Source organism: Mirounga angustirostris, unplaced genomic scaffold (assembly GCF_029215605.1).
Source record: "Mirounga angustirostris isolate CCGP_5_RB_7025 unplaced genomic scaffold, mMirAng1.0.hap1 SCAF_13, whole genome shotgun sequence".
NCBI lineage: Eukaryota > Metazoa > Chordata > Mammalia > Carnivora > Phocidae > Mirounga > Mirounga angustirostris.
In genome coordinates, this window is record NW_026991721.1 from 56856871 (window position 1) to 56873561 (window position 16691).

General features: G+C 46.8%; 1 protein-coding gene and 1 pseudogene across 5 annotated transcripts in view; one reads left to right on the forward strand and one right to left on the reverse strand.

The window, feature by feature from the left end:
• The window catches only part of CLPB (ClpB family mitochondrial disaggregase), a 169314-nt gene that overhangs the window by 100797 nt on the left and 51826 nt on the right, over positions 1-16691 (forward strand). For all 5 annotated transcript variants that reach the window (XM_045894361.3, XM_064576973.1, XM_045894365.3 and 2 more), the window contains 2 exons: positions 3511-3608; positions 16054-16168. In XM_045894361.3, coding sequence (XP_045750317.1) covers positions 3511-3608; positions 16054-16168 — 213 coding nt within the window. The remainder of the gene's footprint in view (positions 1-3510; positions 3609-16053; positions 16169-16691) is intronic.
• LOC123857477 (large ribosomal subunit protein uL23-like) lies at positions 4596-5072 on the reverse strand (annotated as a pseudogene).

Sequence of the window (16691 nt, forward strand, 5' to 3'; positions counted from 1 at the left end):
CCTTTCCACTGCTGAATTGTAGGTCCCTTTCAGCCCTAGCCATGATCTAGGAACTTGGGGGGAAGGGGAGGATGCCATCTGCCACTGGCCCTCAGCCTTGTGGAGCCCCTCAGTGTTGAGCACCAGAGAGACCAGGGATGGGCTGGTAAGGCCAAACCAGGTGAACAAGCCCCTTAGTACTCCATTCCTTCCTGGGCCCCCACAGTACTGTCTGTCCCTCCTTTAGCACACTGACACATTCGGCCCAAGTTGTAGTTGTTTGGTCACCTCTCATCCCCATTAGCTTCTGGAAAGCTGGAATTGTGCCTTGATGCAAACTCTAGGTAGCACCTAATCTTAAAGACAGGAAGAGAAGTCTGCACAAGAGATGATCACAGGGGTGTGAGGAAAACCTGAAAAAATGGTTTTATAGAACTCAAAGGAGAGTGGCCAAGGTATCAGTTGCTACAGAATGGTCAAGAAATACAAAAAAGAGGGGCACCTGGGTGGCTCAGTCGGTTAAGTGGCTGCCTTCGGCTCAGGTCATGATCCCGGGGTCCTGGGATTGAGACCCGCATCGGGCTCCCTGCTCAGCGGGAAGCCTGCTTCTCCCTCTCCCTCTCCCACTCCCCCTGTCCCACTCTCTCTGCTTGTGTTCCCTCTCTCGCTGTCTCTCTGTCAAACAAATAAATAAAATCTTTAAAAAAAAAAAGAAATACAAAAAAGAAGACTGTTCCTTGGTTTTGCCAATCCCCCATCAGCCTGCATACAGAGCCCTGCAGATACAAAACACCCAGTCACCGCCAATAGAATTGAAAGAATGAGACTCCAACAGAGCCCCTAAGGACTTGCCTACTAGTTAGGAAGAACACAGATACCCTTCTTACCAGGGAGGTGGCACTTTATCCTGTAAGTGCTGAAAAGCCAGGGAAGGATATTTCAGTAGGGCTGTGTCATGGCTGCCCCGTGGGAGTGTGGAGAATTGGAGTTGAGAAAACCTGGCGATGGGTTTGACTCCTGGTTCAAGCAGATAATTAGCTTTGTGACCTTGGGCTAGTTGGTTCACTTTCCTGGGCCCCAGTTTTCATGTCTGTAGCCTGGGGATTTTAATTTCTCCCTCTCAACAGTGGTTGCAAGGTTTAAGTGATACAGTGTACATGAAGTTCAGAGCTCAGTGTCTGGCACATAGTCAGTGCTCAGTAAATACCTGCAGCCCCTATTATCACCACTCCTAGATTTATAGCCAAGAGACGTGAAAACACTCCACGCAAAGACTTGTACACATACGTTCATAGCAGCATTGTTCACAATAGCCAAAGGGAGAAACAACCCAAATGCCCATCAACTGATGAATGGCTAAACAAAATGTGGCCTATCCACAGAATGGAGCTTTATTCATCCATGAAAAGGAATGCGGCATTCCTGCTTTCATGTTGCAGCATGAATGACACCTACTACAACATCAGTGAACCTTGAGAACATGCTGAAAGAAGCCAGACAGAAAAGGCCGAATATTGTATGTTTCCATTTATATAAATGTCAAGTATAGGCAAATCTATAGGAACAGAAAGTAGACTAACGGTTGCTGGGTTTAGGGGGAATGGTTATGGGGTTTCTTTTCAAGGTTATGAAAATGATCTAGAGGGTGCCTGGGTGGCTCAGTCGTTAAGCGTCTGCCTTCGGTTCAGGTCATGATCCCAGGGTCCTGGGATCGAGTCCCGTGTTGGGCTCCTTGCTTGGCGGGAAGCCTGCTTCTCCCTCTCCCGCTCCCCCTGCTTGTGTTCCTGCTCTCGCTATCTCTCTCTCTGTCAAATAAATAAATAAAATCTTGAAAAAAAAAAAAAAGAATGATCTGGAATCAGTGGTGATGGTTGTACAACCCTGTAAGTATATTTAAAACCACTGAATTATACACTTTAAAAGGTTGGATTTTATGGTATGTGAATTATATCAATAAAAAAGAATATAAATATTTTATTTCAAATTCCTATTAGAAAATAGGATCATGTATAAAAGATTAATTTTTCTCATTGATAATAAGTGTCCTTGGCCTGGATCCTACTTCTTGCTCTCTGCCCCACTCCCTCCTCCTCCCACACCTGTTCCTCTGCAGCCCAGGCAGACAGCCACGTGTAAATGCTTAATAAATGCTTACAATTGTTGATAAATTTATAGACCTTTAAGAAGCAGAGAGCTTCAGTAGGAATAGTTTTATATCCTGGAACAAATGTTTCCACAGCCTAGGAATGAGAAATGCTGAGTTTTACAGCCCATCAGCAAACAGTAGCTAGACACCCACCTTGAGCCAGGCCCCATGCTGATGTGTGTTTGCCTGCATATTTAGTGTTCCCAGCCAGCCCACTATATCCTTATGGCAGGGGCTGAGTCTTAACCCTTCTTTACTTTTAGACTGTACTTCCTTAGCAAGAAAGATCAAGGAATGTTCCATTTAGTACCTAGTTCTTGAGCATCTGCTCTGTTCAAGGCACAACTTTCTTATGTTTCTTCTCTCAAAGCAGGGAGACCGGGGGCCAGGCCAGATCTGATTCTTCTGTGTCTTCTGTGTCTCAAGCCCTACACATTCAAGGTTTGCCAAACTGAATGGAATGTATAGTTTTTGAAGAGGGGAGTGAGGTGTTCAGACCTGAGCTTTGGGAAGGAGATTCTAACAGTGTGGAGGTCAGGGGAGCCTTTCCTCCAAATCTGCCAAGACATTGCACCAAGTAGACACTTGATACATAGGCTCATCAGCTGCCAGAACGCAGAAAGAAAGTAGATGTATGGCCTGGGCAAGCCCCTTCTTTTTATCATACTCCAAGTTCTTTGTCCTCAAATCACAGGAACTAATGATTGGAAGAAATGCCTGCCCACATGCACATACTCACCAACAGTTAGCATTGGTAAGAGCATCAAACCTTGGGGCTACCATAGCCAGGTTCCTGGTGATGTCTACTCCCTTCCAGAGGACTCCGCTAACTCTGGTAGGCAGGAAATACCAAGGTAAAAAAGCATTAAAGGAGAGAGAGCGGAGCAGAGAGCAGAAAAAAGGGGGGCTATTTTACCTTTTTTCGGATATTCTGTGCTTTAGAAAGGAACCCTTTTTATGATTTTATTAATGAATATTCATCTGTATGCAAATGAGCTTGATCATAGGGGCATTTTAATGACTGATGCATTGGTGGTAGGATAGCTGTGTGTATTTGGGGGGTGTGTGTGTATTTGTGTACAACACACCTATGTGTATATAACGCATCTTTGTGTAAGTAGTAGTGTGGGTGGTATGTTTCTGCACATGTGTGCGTGTATGTGCAGGAACCCCGATACCCTGACCTGTCTGTCAGAGAACTAAGGACTGTCCTCTCAGAGTACCTTGACATGTTTTTCACACCATTCTACAATCTCTTAGGTTTTGTTGCTCCCTGTTTCCATGGGAATTCGTTCCTCTGAAATCAGGGCCCAAGTCACCTCTGAGGGAAGGCTGAGGCCCCACTGACCATTCATACAGTGTTTGACTATTTCTCTTCTTGCCAGGAGCCAACCCCCTGCAGAGGAATGAAATGGGACACACACCCTTGGATTATGCCCGAGAAGGGGAGGTGATGAAGCTTCTGAGGACTTCTGAGGCAAAGGTAAGTCTCAGAGAAAGGAGAAGGCCTGTGGGCACTCCGTGCTGCATTTAATCTTTCACTCATTAAATTATGTCTGGCTCCATACCAAAGCCACTTCTCCTTAGATGATTATTGTCTGTTTAAATACAAATCTAGCCCCCAATCTCATCAAGAATAGGAAGCTGCCCCTGTCATGACCAGGCAGAGGCCTGAGCCACTTCTGACTTCTGAGGACTAATCTTCAAATTCAGTTTTTGAGGTAATGGGCCTTCTAGCTCCTTTTCATAGGACCAGGGATAGTTAGACGAAATCTTTAGCCCAAGTACTATTAGCCCAGGCCTCACATATTCTTTAACCTCACAGGCAGTCCTTTCCCATCATCACTCCTTCCAGAATCATTCCCTCACCCCTCCCTTCCACACATACCGCAGAGAGCCTGGTACAGCCTAAGCCCAAAAAATCTCCATCATAAATTGATCTTCTCAACCAAACTTTTGAACTCCCTAAATGCAGGCTGCCTTCTGCTCTTCCCAGCCACTGCGCTATCCCTCAGGAACTACTGGGCAGAATCCAAGAACTAGTATCACAAATCTCAGAGCTCAGAAATCATCAAGTCCCGTGGTGGGAAATCTTACCAAAGCCTAAACAAATAAGTCAGAGGAAACTAAAGCTGAGAGGTGGGCCAGTGCCACAGCCACCTGGCCTAGCCCTTCTCTCCCAGGCAGCTTCTGTGGGGGTCCTTCTGCGGGGCACATGTTTCAAATCTCTGAAGCCTAAATCAGTGGACTCGTCTTACTCCTGAGGAAACTGGAGCCCAGGGATGTGACATGGCTTGCCTTTGGCCCCAGAGTGCTTTAGTGTCAAAACAGAAACTAATAGCCTTGAATACAAGGTCACGTAGTAGGTTCAATGGTAGGACTAGAACTGAAAGACTCATTTTCTTTTTTTATTTGTTTGTTTGTTTTCTTTTTATGGTAAAAATTTTAGATTTAGCCAGCTGGACTCAGTTTAGATAATCCCAGTTTCATTGGCAACATCCAAAGCATCATAGGCAGGAGCCAATTGAACATACGCCTTCTTCTCTCCATCAGGCCTGATCAGGGTGTTGACCTTGGCCACATCAATGTCCTAGAGCTTCTTCACAGCCTGTTTGATCTGGTGCTTGGTGGCCTTGACATCCACAATGAACACAAGTGTGTTGTTGTCTTCTATTTTCTTCATGGCTGACTCGGTAGTCAGGGTGAACTTGATGATGGCACAGTGGTCAAGTTTGTTTCTCCTGGGGGCACTCTTTGGAGGATATCTGGGCTGCCTTCAGAGACGCAGTGTCTTGGGCCATGGGAATATAGGTGACATGCGGATCTTCTTTTCTTTGTGACTGTGGACGTCTTTCAGCACTGCTTTCTTGGCCTTAAAAGCCTTGGCTTTGGCTTTGGCTTTGGCTTTGGGAGGGGCAGGGGCTTCCTTCTTCAGTTTTGGCACCATCTTCGTGAAAGAGCAGACTTGGTTACTGACTCTCACTCTTCTGCTCTTTCCATCATCATGGAGTCTCTTTTGGCACATCGGCGGAAGTGCCTTGAGATGATTCAGTATGACAGGTCCCACCTAGTGTCATATATTCTATGTCTTGAGTAAGAGCACTTAGGTCACTGGACTGAGACAGACAAGACATGGGTTGTGATCCCAACACCACCACTCACTGACTGGGTGACATGGAGCTAGTGTTTCCCTTCACTGAAGCTCAGTTTACCTCCGTGAAATGAAGACATTGCACAAAATGGTTTCTAAGGTTCCATTCAGTATACAATTATCTATGTATTGGTCAGAATAAACCAGATTATGTTGTAACAACCCGGGATTTCAGTGGTATAAAATAGTGAAGATTTATTTTTGGCTTCATGCAGCCTGTCCATGATGGTCTCTGTTCATCATAGGCCCTCAGAGACCAGACTGGCATTACAGCCACCCTCTGGGATGTTGCAGATTGCTGGCCAGAGGGAAAAGAATGCTCTGGAGGGTCTTGCATCGGTAGTTAAATGCTCAGTCTAGAAGTAGACCCTTTACTTCCACTCACAACTCACTGGACAGAACTAATGCCTTGTTCCCACCCAATCACAAGAGGCCAAGAAGAGGAATCCTACCATGTACCCAGAAGGGGGAGAACTGGAAATATCTGGCAACCAGCATTAACCATACAGTTTGTCTCCCCGGGATCCTTAGTAACTATCTTGTGGTAGTTTCTTCCAAGAAGGTGGCAGGGTAGGAAGGGAGATGGGCTTTCACAGCACATCCTGAGGAGTGCTTGGGACTAGCAAGAGTGAAGGTTCCTAGAGAGCAAGCACTTCCTTCCTCTCTGTTCAGATTTTCCACCCCTGGGAGCAGCCCTCGCGGTCAGGTCAGTTTCCTCAGGTGTCTTAAGGAAATCCCTACACATGTTTCAGATAACCTCAGGGACTGCACTCCTGTCGTCCCTCTCAGGCACAATAGCTGTCCCATGAGAGCATACCCTGGACTTGGCCAAGAGAGCCCATGGTGTGTTCAGAGGTATGACAGAGGGTAGGCCTCTCAGTGCCAGCATAGGTGGAGGGGTTAGGGCTGCTGAGGGACCCTTAACTAAATTTGGCTGCCTTAGAGGGGCTTAATGTTGGCCATGTTAGTACAAGACTAGTGCCCGAGTGAGTAATAGGCGCTGTGCCAGGTGCTCTCTGTATTTTTTCTAATCCCATAACAAATCCTTGAAGCAGCTCTTACTACCTCCATTTTACAGGTAGGAAAACTGAAGCTGAGGGGCGCCTGGGTGGCTCAGTCGTTAAGCGTCGTCTGCCTTCGGCTCAGGTCATGATTTCAGGGTCCTGGGATCGAGCCCCGCGTCCGGCTCCCTGCTCTGCGGGGGGCCTGCTTCTCCCTCTCCCTCTGCCTGCCACTCTGCCTACTTGTGCTCTCTCTCTCTGTCAAATAAATAAATAAAATCTTAAAAAAAAAAACAAAAAAAAAACTGAAGCTGAAAGAAAGAAAGCAGATGACTGGGGCACCTGGGTGGCTCAGTCATTTAGCGTCTGCCTTCAGCTCAGGTCATGATCCCAGGGTCCGGGGATTGAGCCCTGAGTCGCGGGCTTCCTGCTCAGCGGGAAGCCTGCTTCTCCCTCTCCCACTCCCCCTGCTTGTGTTCCTGCTCTCACTATCTCTCTCTCTGTCAAATAAATAAATAAAATCTTTAAAAAAAAAAAAAGAAAAGAAAGCAGATGACTTACAGAAAGTCAAGTTGTTATAAGTAACTATTGGGATATGAATTTATGATATTAGATCTGCCTTTTCTGGACCTTATCTATCTATCTATGTATAGTTGGCCTCTTTTTTTTTAACCTGATTGATAGCCTACTGTATATACAGGAGTCTCAAACTGGCAGCCATATTTTATTTTGCCACCCAAGAATTTATTTAAAAAATGTGACCCCTTGGCGGTTGGGAGTGTGGATTCTCCAGCCACAGGGCCCTCAACTCCTTATTATATTATGTGCTGGCCTGTCAGACATTTATATTTCCTACTTGGCCCTGAAGGTGTTTGAGTTATGATCCTAGTTCCATATTTGGAATCTGGAGGGGGGGCGGGTTTCCACTTAATAGTCTTTTTTTTTTTTAAGTTATTTTTTTAGTAATCTCTACACCCAGTGTGGGGGCTTGAACTCATGACCCTGATATCAAGAGTTGCATGCTCTTCCGACTGAGCCAGCCAGGTGCTCTGCTTAGTATTATTTCTTGATAATTTTCCCATTTTCAAGTTATCCATAAGCCTAATCTTTAATTTCATTCTGCCTTTTAAAATGTATCACTTATCTAAGAATCTCTGTCACCTTAAGTGGCCTAAATGATTTTCTCCTTACTGTCAGTTTGCTCAGTTTCTCAGCATTCTCTGTGCAGTAGCTTCCTTGGGCCCCCTGAGAAGATTCAGAGGTAGATGAAGCCCAGCCCCTGTCCTCTGAGCTGGCCGCCTAGAAGAGGAGGATGGGGGAGAGGCAGGCGCTCTTAGCTTTGATACCCACAGACTGATTTGTACGTTAGGAGTGGTCTGCAGAGAGTTTGTGGGGCCTCCGAGAAAGCATGGACCACCTCCAGGCAGAATGAGCAGGGCAGGCTTCATAGAGAAGGTAGCCTGTGATCTCAGTTTGAAGGATTTTACTACATGGAGAGTTTAATACTTAAAGCTTAGACCATTTTCACGTTTTAACTAAGAGACGAAGGACAGAGGTAGAAATATATCTTTGTGTACGTGATGGCAGATAAAACAAAAATATGGGGAGCTGTTCCATGATGAATATCCAGCTGAGGGGGACGTGCTGCTGCCAGCCCTGCATCTCCACTCCCGAAGCCTCATTCCACCGAGACTCACGAGGAATTTATTGCTCATTTTAATCACACCCAGAGAATGAATTGGCAGGAATATTAGGCAGATAAGCCTATCATATATATTTTATTTGCATATCCCAGTGACAGAATCACAAGCACAGTTCCTATATCTATATTTTTTCATTTGCTTCAGGGGTAGCTGGGGATGCAGTGCTCCCCTGGGCCTTCATTCTGGGCTGTAAGCCTGGGTGCTCCCATCAGAGCTGAGGAAAGCCCTCTAGGAGAGAAGGGGTGAGGTACACAAGAGGGTAAGAGGGTTCTCTTACTCCTGTCTTAGGGCGAAGTGATACCCCTTCCCCATTTTGCCCAGCCTGCTCCCTGCTGCATCTCATTTCAAGTGCCAACATACTGCACGCCTAGCCCTATGCTTGGCCTTACCATCTGACCTCCATTGCAGGTTTACTGTGGGCTAGACAGAGCTATATGCTTTATGGGGACAAGCTTTTGCTCTCTCTTTTGTTTTTAACTTTTTAAAAACTTTTTATTGAAATATACTTTTATAAGGTGCATATATTGCAAGTATATAGTTCACTGAATTTTCACAAACTAAACACATCTGATCAAGAAATAGACCATTATATTCAGAAACCCACCTTATACTTCTTCCAGTCACTACCCATCCCCCAAGGGTAAGCATTATCCTGATTTATTTTTACATAATTTCAAAAATAGGTGAAATTCTGTAAACTCTTCGCCCACATTACCTATTGTTAATTTTATCACATTTGCTTTATGATGTATATAAATATTATATATAATATATAATTATATATAGAGAGATACATTATTTTTTCTGAACTATTTAAGAGTAAGTTACACACATGATGCCCCTTTACCCCTAAATAGTTGTGTTTCCTAAAAAACAAGGACGTTTACTTACCTTGGTACAGTCCTCAGAAGCAGGGCATTAATATTGATATTAACTAATCTACAGATGTTATTCACATTTTACCAGTTGTCCCAATGATTATCCTTACAAGAAAAGAGAATTCTGGATCCCAAGTTGGATTTAGTTTCATGTCTCTTTAGTAGTCTCCTTTAACCTGGAATGGTTCCTCAGTTTTTCCTTGTCTTTCATGACCTTGACATTTAATGAGTTCAAGCAGGTTATTTTGTAAAATGTCCCTCAATTTGGGTTCATCTAATGTTTCCTTATGATTAAATTCAGGTTATGCATTTCTGGCAAGAACACCTTCTGGTGTTTATTTTCAGTAAAATCATTAGATAACCCCGTGCTAAAAGTAGGAATAGGAGATTTGTGTTTTAAATCTCATCTCCCTAAACAGACTCTGAACTCCCCAAGGCAGGGAACAGGTCTTTTCTTACCTGCAAGGTGGCAAGTGCAAGCTCTAGAGCCAGACTGCAAGGGTTAGCATTCTGTCTCTATTACTTGCTACCAGAGGAACTTTGTTTTATCTCATCTCTGTACAGGGGAGGAGGAGATACTCTGAACTTCCTAGGGCCATGAGGATTAGAACAGCTAGTCCCCAATCAGGTGAGACTTCACAGTCAATGCTAAAACTAGTGAGTGGGAGTTTGAGGAGTAACAGGATTATTTACATAGGCTCAGATCCTCATCCCTCAGGATACTTAGGAATTACAAAGGGGGAAATGGTAGTAAAGAAACCTGGCACAGACCACCTTAACCAAGTGATCAAAGTTAACATCACCAGTTGTAGGATAATCAACATCCTGTGCCTCCTGATAGGATGCACTGAGAACACAACTCATCTTCTCACTTGAGCCAGTCCTTGCCCCTCTTAACCTTCTCTCACCAGTCCTTGGATCAGCCCAGCTATTTGCAGAATGACATGATCTGATTTACGTATTAAAACATCACTCTGGAAGCAAGGAGGATGGGGCTGCAAGAGAGGAGAATGGAATCCGGGTTGCTGACATAATGGTCACCAAGTGTGGTAGAACTGACACCTGCCCTGTTCCCTGACTTCCTCTACAGGGATGTATACTTGATGAGCTAGTTCAAGAGATTTTCAAGTCCCTTGGGTGCCTCTCTCATTCCCCAGGCTTCTTTATTGGACCTCCTGGGCTCCTCTTACCATCATCCCCTGCACTGAGGGTTTTTTTCCATCATCCCCTGACCCCAGTCTTATCTGTTGCCCTCTGGTCCCTGTGGTGACTTTCCTGCCCAGTTCTCTCTGTCATTCCATCTTCGGAACATGGCAGAAACCCTGTGATGCTAGTTGAGGTCAGAGTCAGGAGGATGGGGCATATGTGAGTGTATCTGAAAGCAGCCAGTAGGCTCTGTGGCCCTGACCTCCCATGAGAGGCAAATTGTAGGTTGGCCTTTCTTCTCTTCCCTCCTCCATACTTACCACATTCTTACCCAGGGTCTCATTCTGCCTACTCATCACTCCCAACCCTGCCTCAGCTGCCCTTTCGGTGAACACACTGCCAGGTTCATTGTCAGACCTGTTCCCTGAGGGATACCCAGTAATAGGGGTGCCTGACTTACCCCTTCTCTCTGTAACCCTCCCCAAAGAAACGACTCATCCCAGCCACCCACCTCTGAGAGAGCCTAGCTAGGCTTCACCCCAGCCTCCCAGCCCTTTCCTGTAAATGCACTCACAGCCAGGAGGGGTGCCATATTAAATCAAGAATGATGGAAACCAGTGGCCACGATTATCCAGCCAAGATGCAGCATGGGGAGCTGGTTGCTGCTGGCTCCAGGTGAGGGCTTCTGAAGCTAATTGCATATGGCTTTTATTAAGATGATCACTCCCCGACTCCTGCTCTCCTGGGTGGCTTCTTCCTAGTGACTCTCAGCCCAGTGCCCTCTGCTTCTACAGGGTGGGTCACCTGCCCTATCTTCTCCTCTCTTGGAACCCTGTTGAAGCAGGGCCTTGTCCTTAGTCCCTGTAGGCTTCCTCTGCATCTCCTCAAAAAGCCAGGAACAGGGGCGCCTGGGTGGCTCAGTCGTTAAGCGTCTGCCTTCAGCTCAGGTCATGATCCCAGGGTCCTGGGTTCGAGCCCCGCATCAGGCTCCCTGCTCAGCAGGAGTCCTACTTCTCCCTCTCCCAATCCCCCTGCTTGTGTTCACTCTCTCACTGTGTCTCTGTCAAATAAATAAATAAAATCTTTAAAAAAAAAAAAGCCAGGAACAGTAGTAGGAGCCCTTACCAAGTGCCTTCTCCCATCTTTCTCTCCTCCCCCAAATAGAATATATACAGACCAAGTATTTTCCTTTCTAGGTTCTTCCATTAGCTAGCTTTTCACAAGCCTGGGCTCATAGCTAATGCCTTAAGAAGTCATTCATTCATTCAGCACATTTTTTTAAAATACAAACTCTGTGCTAAACATTTGGAAAAGAGCATAAAGCAGTAACCTTTAACCTGGTTTAATCCCAGCATCCTATACATTTTTATCAAAAAGTCTGACCCAGGGGCACCTGGGTGGCTCAGTTGTTAAGCGTCTGCCTTCGGCTCGGGTCATGATCCCAGGGTCCTGGGATCGGGCCCCGCATCAGGCTCCCTGCTCTGCAGGAAGCCTGCTTCTTCTTCTCCTGGTCCCCCTGCTTGTGTTCCCTCTCTCACTGTGTCTCTCTCTGTCAAATGAATAAATAAAATCTTTAAGGAAAAAAAAAAAGTCTGATCCTTTTCAGAAGTTTTTCTGAATAGATATTTAGGGTTCCAGGTGGGGGGAGAATGAGGATGTGCCTAGATTTAGGCCACAGGTTGGATCTTTCCCAGGACAATCTAGAAAGCTCCTAAGAAACCAGCCACGGGTGCCTGGATAGCTCATTCAGTTGGGCATCTGACTCTTGATTTCAGCTCAGGTCATGATCTCGAGGTTGCAGGATGGGGCCGGGGCAGGCTCCATGCTCAGCGAGGAGTCTGCTTCCCCTCTCCCTCTGCTCCTCCTGCCGCTCATGCGTTCCCCCCCCCCCCCCGAATAAGTAAATAAATCTTTAAATTTAAAAAAAAAAAAAGGTGCCTGGGTGGCTCAGTTAGTTAAGAGTCCTTCAGCTCAGGTCATGATTCCAGGGTCTTGGGATCAAGTCCAGAATCAGGCTCCCTGCTCAGCAGAGAGTCTGCTTCGGCCCCTGGGTGGCTCAGTCGTTAAGCGTCTGCCTTCGGCTCACGTTATGATCCCAGGGTCCTGGAATCGAGTCCCGCATCGGGCTCCCTGCTCAGCAGGAAGCCTGCTTCTCCTTCGCCCACTCTTCCCTGCTTGTGTTCCCTCTCTCGCTGTGTCTCTCTCTGTTAAATAAATAAATACAGTCTTTTAAAAAAAATTAATTAATTAAAAAAAGAAAAAGAAACCAGCCAGATCGCAGTATAACCTTTCCCCCATACTCACCCCTGTAGAAGTTGAGGACCCTTTCTCCTTGCCCAAGAAAATAACAGGAATACTAAAACCACCTAAAATCATGACACTGAAGAGTTATAGGAGATAAAAAATTTCCCTGGAGAAGACTTAGGGAGACCAAAGAGTTTATACCCAAACCAACAGAGTGGCAAGAAAAGTCATGTTTGCCTATGACAGAGGAAAAAGATAAGTTCTAAGAGGCCCTGTAGATGAGTGCATGGAAAGCACCTAGAGGCAGAATTCTCTACCACGTAAGGAAAACTGACAGGCAGAGATGAGCTGCCTTGTGCAGTGGAGGTGTCCCCAGAACCCAGTTGGTATTGAGATGGTACCCTCAGACCTAGGCTTCTTCAGGAAGGAGCCATTTCTGGGGCAGTGGGGACATCTAAGTGGACTACGCTCCTAGATTCTGCTTGAGCCAGAGAATTCTTCATCTGTGGAGCCCATACAGCTTAAATTAGGTAAAAGGGTTCCAGTGCCCCCACTTCATCCCCCAAAAAAGCAGTGGGTTAGATAGTTATCAAAATGCAGTGAAGGAGGAGAGAAGCAACATTTACCAAAGGCCTGTCAGGGGCCAGCTCCTGTGCTGTCCACTTGAATCCCTCACACCACCACTTCTGCCTATACATTTGCTCTGTGCCAGAGACTCTGCCACATTCTTTGTGTATATTATCGCAACTAATCCTCACCAGCATCCCACCAGGATCCTGCAAGGTGGTGTGAGTTACTGTCCCCATGTTAGAGATGAGGAAACGAAAATTCAGGGAGGTGAATTAACTTCCCCAGGGTCAGCTCGCCAGAGGGTGGGACGAGGTGAGGTTTGAATTCAGGTTTGTCTGGAGCAAAGCCGCTTATTTCTGCCATACAACTTGCCCCACTGTGAGCCAAAAAAGGAGCCGAACTTCCCACAGGGACAACTGTGAGGCTTAAAGGAGACACTGTATGTAAAGTGCAGTGCCTTTGTACGGTGCCTGGCACTCAGCGAGCGGTTCCACAACCAGTAGTTAACCTCATTCAATTGGCAGCATGCATTGACTCCTGGGAGCCAGGCCCTGTGCTGTGATAGAGCTGTGGAGCTGAATAAGACTTGGCCTTTGTCACTGAGGACTGCATGGTTGAGAAGGAGAGACAAACAGGCAGTTAAATAAGTGCTCTGGAGGTGCCAGGGGCAGGCGTGAAGCCTTACACCAGGCTCCTTAGACAATGCGGTATTTAAGTTGAGATCACCAGGGCACTTAGAGGTAGATGGGAATAGAGGAAACTTTGTGGTGAGGGAGCAGTATGAGCAAAGGCCCAGAGGCAGGAAGACTCTGAGACCCATCACTGAGGGCGAGTTAGGAAGCAGACCCGGCAAACCCTCGGCAGCCAGCTTCCATTGCTTCAAGCTGTTTTCGTGGCCAGCCTGACTCCAAGCCGGCCAGGCTTCTACCCAGTGCGGGGCCAGGCAGGATGTGTGCATCTCCCCATCAGAACCTTCCAGCCTAGTGGACCCAAGAGCTGAGAGGGGCTGGGTGGGCAGGGAGGAGGAGGCGGCAGATATATGGCGGAGTCATCAGAGCCAGGTGATGTGTGTGGTGCCTGAGGGAGCAGCACAGTGACACTCTGGATTCCAACCGGCAAGCGTCGCTCCATTGGGATTGGCGCCGAATTATTGCTCCATATGAAACCCAGGACTGATGGGAGCTTTCAGTTACAGACTGATAGCAACAGCCAAAATTGGATTGTTTGCTATTTATTTTTTTTAACTTCTGTCAAGGTCACTACCGTAACAGGAAAACACTGCCCAAGCAGCAGGTATTTTTCATCCACTCTGCCTGCAAGAGCAATCTGCAACCACAACTTTTGTGACAGGGCCCTTACCTTGGCAGATCTCTTTCTAGAAAGCTGTCAGTGTTACGGGGTCTTAGGGGAAAGGAGCCTCCCTAAGATCCAGGTCTTTCTGTCCCACTCCAAGGCCTGCTTCCTTCCCCCATCCACCTGGCTCCATGAGCATTTGATCATCAGACCTGTACACTCACCCTCCCTGCCTGGCCTCCAGATAGTCCCACATCTTCTGCCTAACCCAGTAGTACAGCTTCTTCAAGCCTCCAGTCACCCAGAAGCCTCCCCACAATGTTCCTGGCTTTGCGTATCCTTCCCTTCTCTGGACTCCTGTGCCACCCAGTTTAGCTGTTAATTCTCTCCTCTTCTTATCTGTCACTAGATTTATTTTGCAAACATTCACCAGCTGCCTTCACAGTGCCAGAATTTCTGCAGTGAGTAAAAGATAGTGCCTGCCCTCAGGCAGCTCATAATCGACTTAGAGGACAGATTCACAAACATGGAACAAATTTGGTTTTTGTTTTGTTTTTGTTTTTAAGCAGGCTCCACACTAACATGGAGTCCAATGCGGGGCTTGAACTCAGGACCCTGAGATCTAGACCTGAACTGAAGTCGAGTCGAACACTTAACCGACTAAGCCACCCAGGCGCCCCAACAAATTTGTTTTCAATAGTGGGAAGTTTTGGGGTTTTTTTTTTTGTTTTTTAGTGATAGGTACAAGCTAGAAATAGGCATGCATGCTTTGGAGAAAAATGGTTGATAACCACCTGGGAGGTATTTGTGTACAAGCCCTGCCTCACCTCCCTGTCCAACTTAGAGCTCCCTGAGGGCAGGCCTGGCTCTCCTCTCTTCCCTTGTAGTGTGATCACACTCAGGTCGCCTTCCTTCTGCCTTTTCTAAAGCGGACCAACAAGCCAAGGGCCAGATACACACCAGGCACTCAGCAGCAACTAGAACCCCCTAGGTTCCAGTCCTCCTCCTTCTCCCCACCCTACCATTTCCGTCATAGCATGCACAGGGCCAGACACATGGCAATTGCAGAATAATTGTGTTTAATTGAAATGCAATATCATTGAAGTGGAAGGTGTTCATAGCTCTGGTTTAAAAACCAAAAAGGTGGGCGCCTGGGTGGCTCAGTTGGTTAAGCGACTGCCTTCAGCTCAGGTCATGATCCTGGAGTCCCGCATCGGGCTCCCTGCTCGGCAGGGAGTCTGCTTCTCCCTCTGACCCTCCTCCCTCTCATGCTCTCTGTCTCTCATTCTCTCTCTCTCAAATAAATAAATAAAATCTTTAAAAAAAAAACAAAAAACCAAAAAGGTTTTTGGAGCACCTGGCTGGCTTAGGCGGTGGAGTGTGTGACTCTTGATCTCGGGGTCATGAGTTCAAGCCCCATGTTGGGCATAGAACTTACATTAAAAAAAAAGAAAGAGAGAGAGAGTAAAAACCAAAAAGATTTTCAAGAGGATAAGTGAAAGGAAAGAACCTCTATTTGTTAAGCACTTACACTGCATGCCAGCTCATTATGTATATCATCATATTTAATCCCCAACTTACAGATGAGAAAACTGAGAGGAAGTAACTTGCTCCAGATAATAAGCACATCTTGTAAGTGATAAAGCTGGGATTCAAACCCAGGTCTTTTGTCAGACTGCAGAGTCAAGGGTTAATCTACTAGCAGTACTTTATTTTACTAGCAGGGTGAGCCAGGACTACTGAGCGGTGGCCACCTAAGGTGAGGACTAGGACAAAGGGACAGTGGGAAGGACTGGGCCAGCTTCCAGTGGCCAGGAGCCAGAGTGTGCATCAGGACCCCTGGAGCCCCAGACCTGTGTTTTTTGCCCCTGGGTTATAGTGTAGAATGAAACGGTCCTTCTGGGCCCGGCACTCCTGAGCCACCTTCTCTTTCTCCCCACAGTACCAGGAGAAGCAACGGAAGCGTGAGGCTGAGGAGCGGCGCCGCTTTCCCCTGGAGCAGCGGCTAAAGGAGCACATCATTGGCCAGGAGAATGCCATCGCCACAGTGGGTGCTGGTGAGTATCAGGATGCCAGGCAGCACCAAAAGAGGGCGGGGTGGCTCGTGGTCTGCTGTAGTGAGGTGTACATCCTGTTGTCACTGTACCGTGCAGAGGTGGCTATTACAACTTAACATTTGTTGAGTACTTTCTATGTGCCAGGCATTATGATAAGCTCTTCACCTATGTTGTCGTTTAGTCCTTGTAACAACCCCGTGAGGTTAGTACCATTAAATCCCCATTTTTTAAAAGATATTTATTTATTTGAGAGAGAGAGAGAGCATGAGTTGGGGGGCAGAGAGGGAGAAGCAGACTCCCCACTAAGCAGCAGGGAGCCCAACACGGGGCTTGATCCCAGAACTCTGAGATCATGACCTGAGCCGAATGCAAACGCTTAACCGACTGAGCCACCCAGGCGCCCCAAATCCCCATTTTACAGATGAGGAGGCTGAGATACAGAGCACTTATAATAATCACTCAGGCTGCTTTCCTGTGCTCTAACTCTGAACTTCATCTGGTCCACTGTCCCCATCCCCCACTT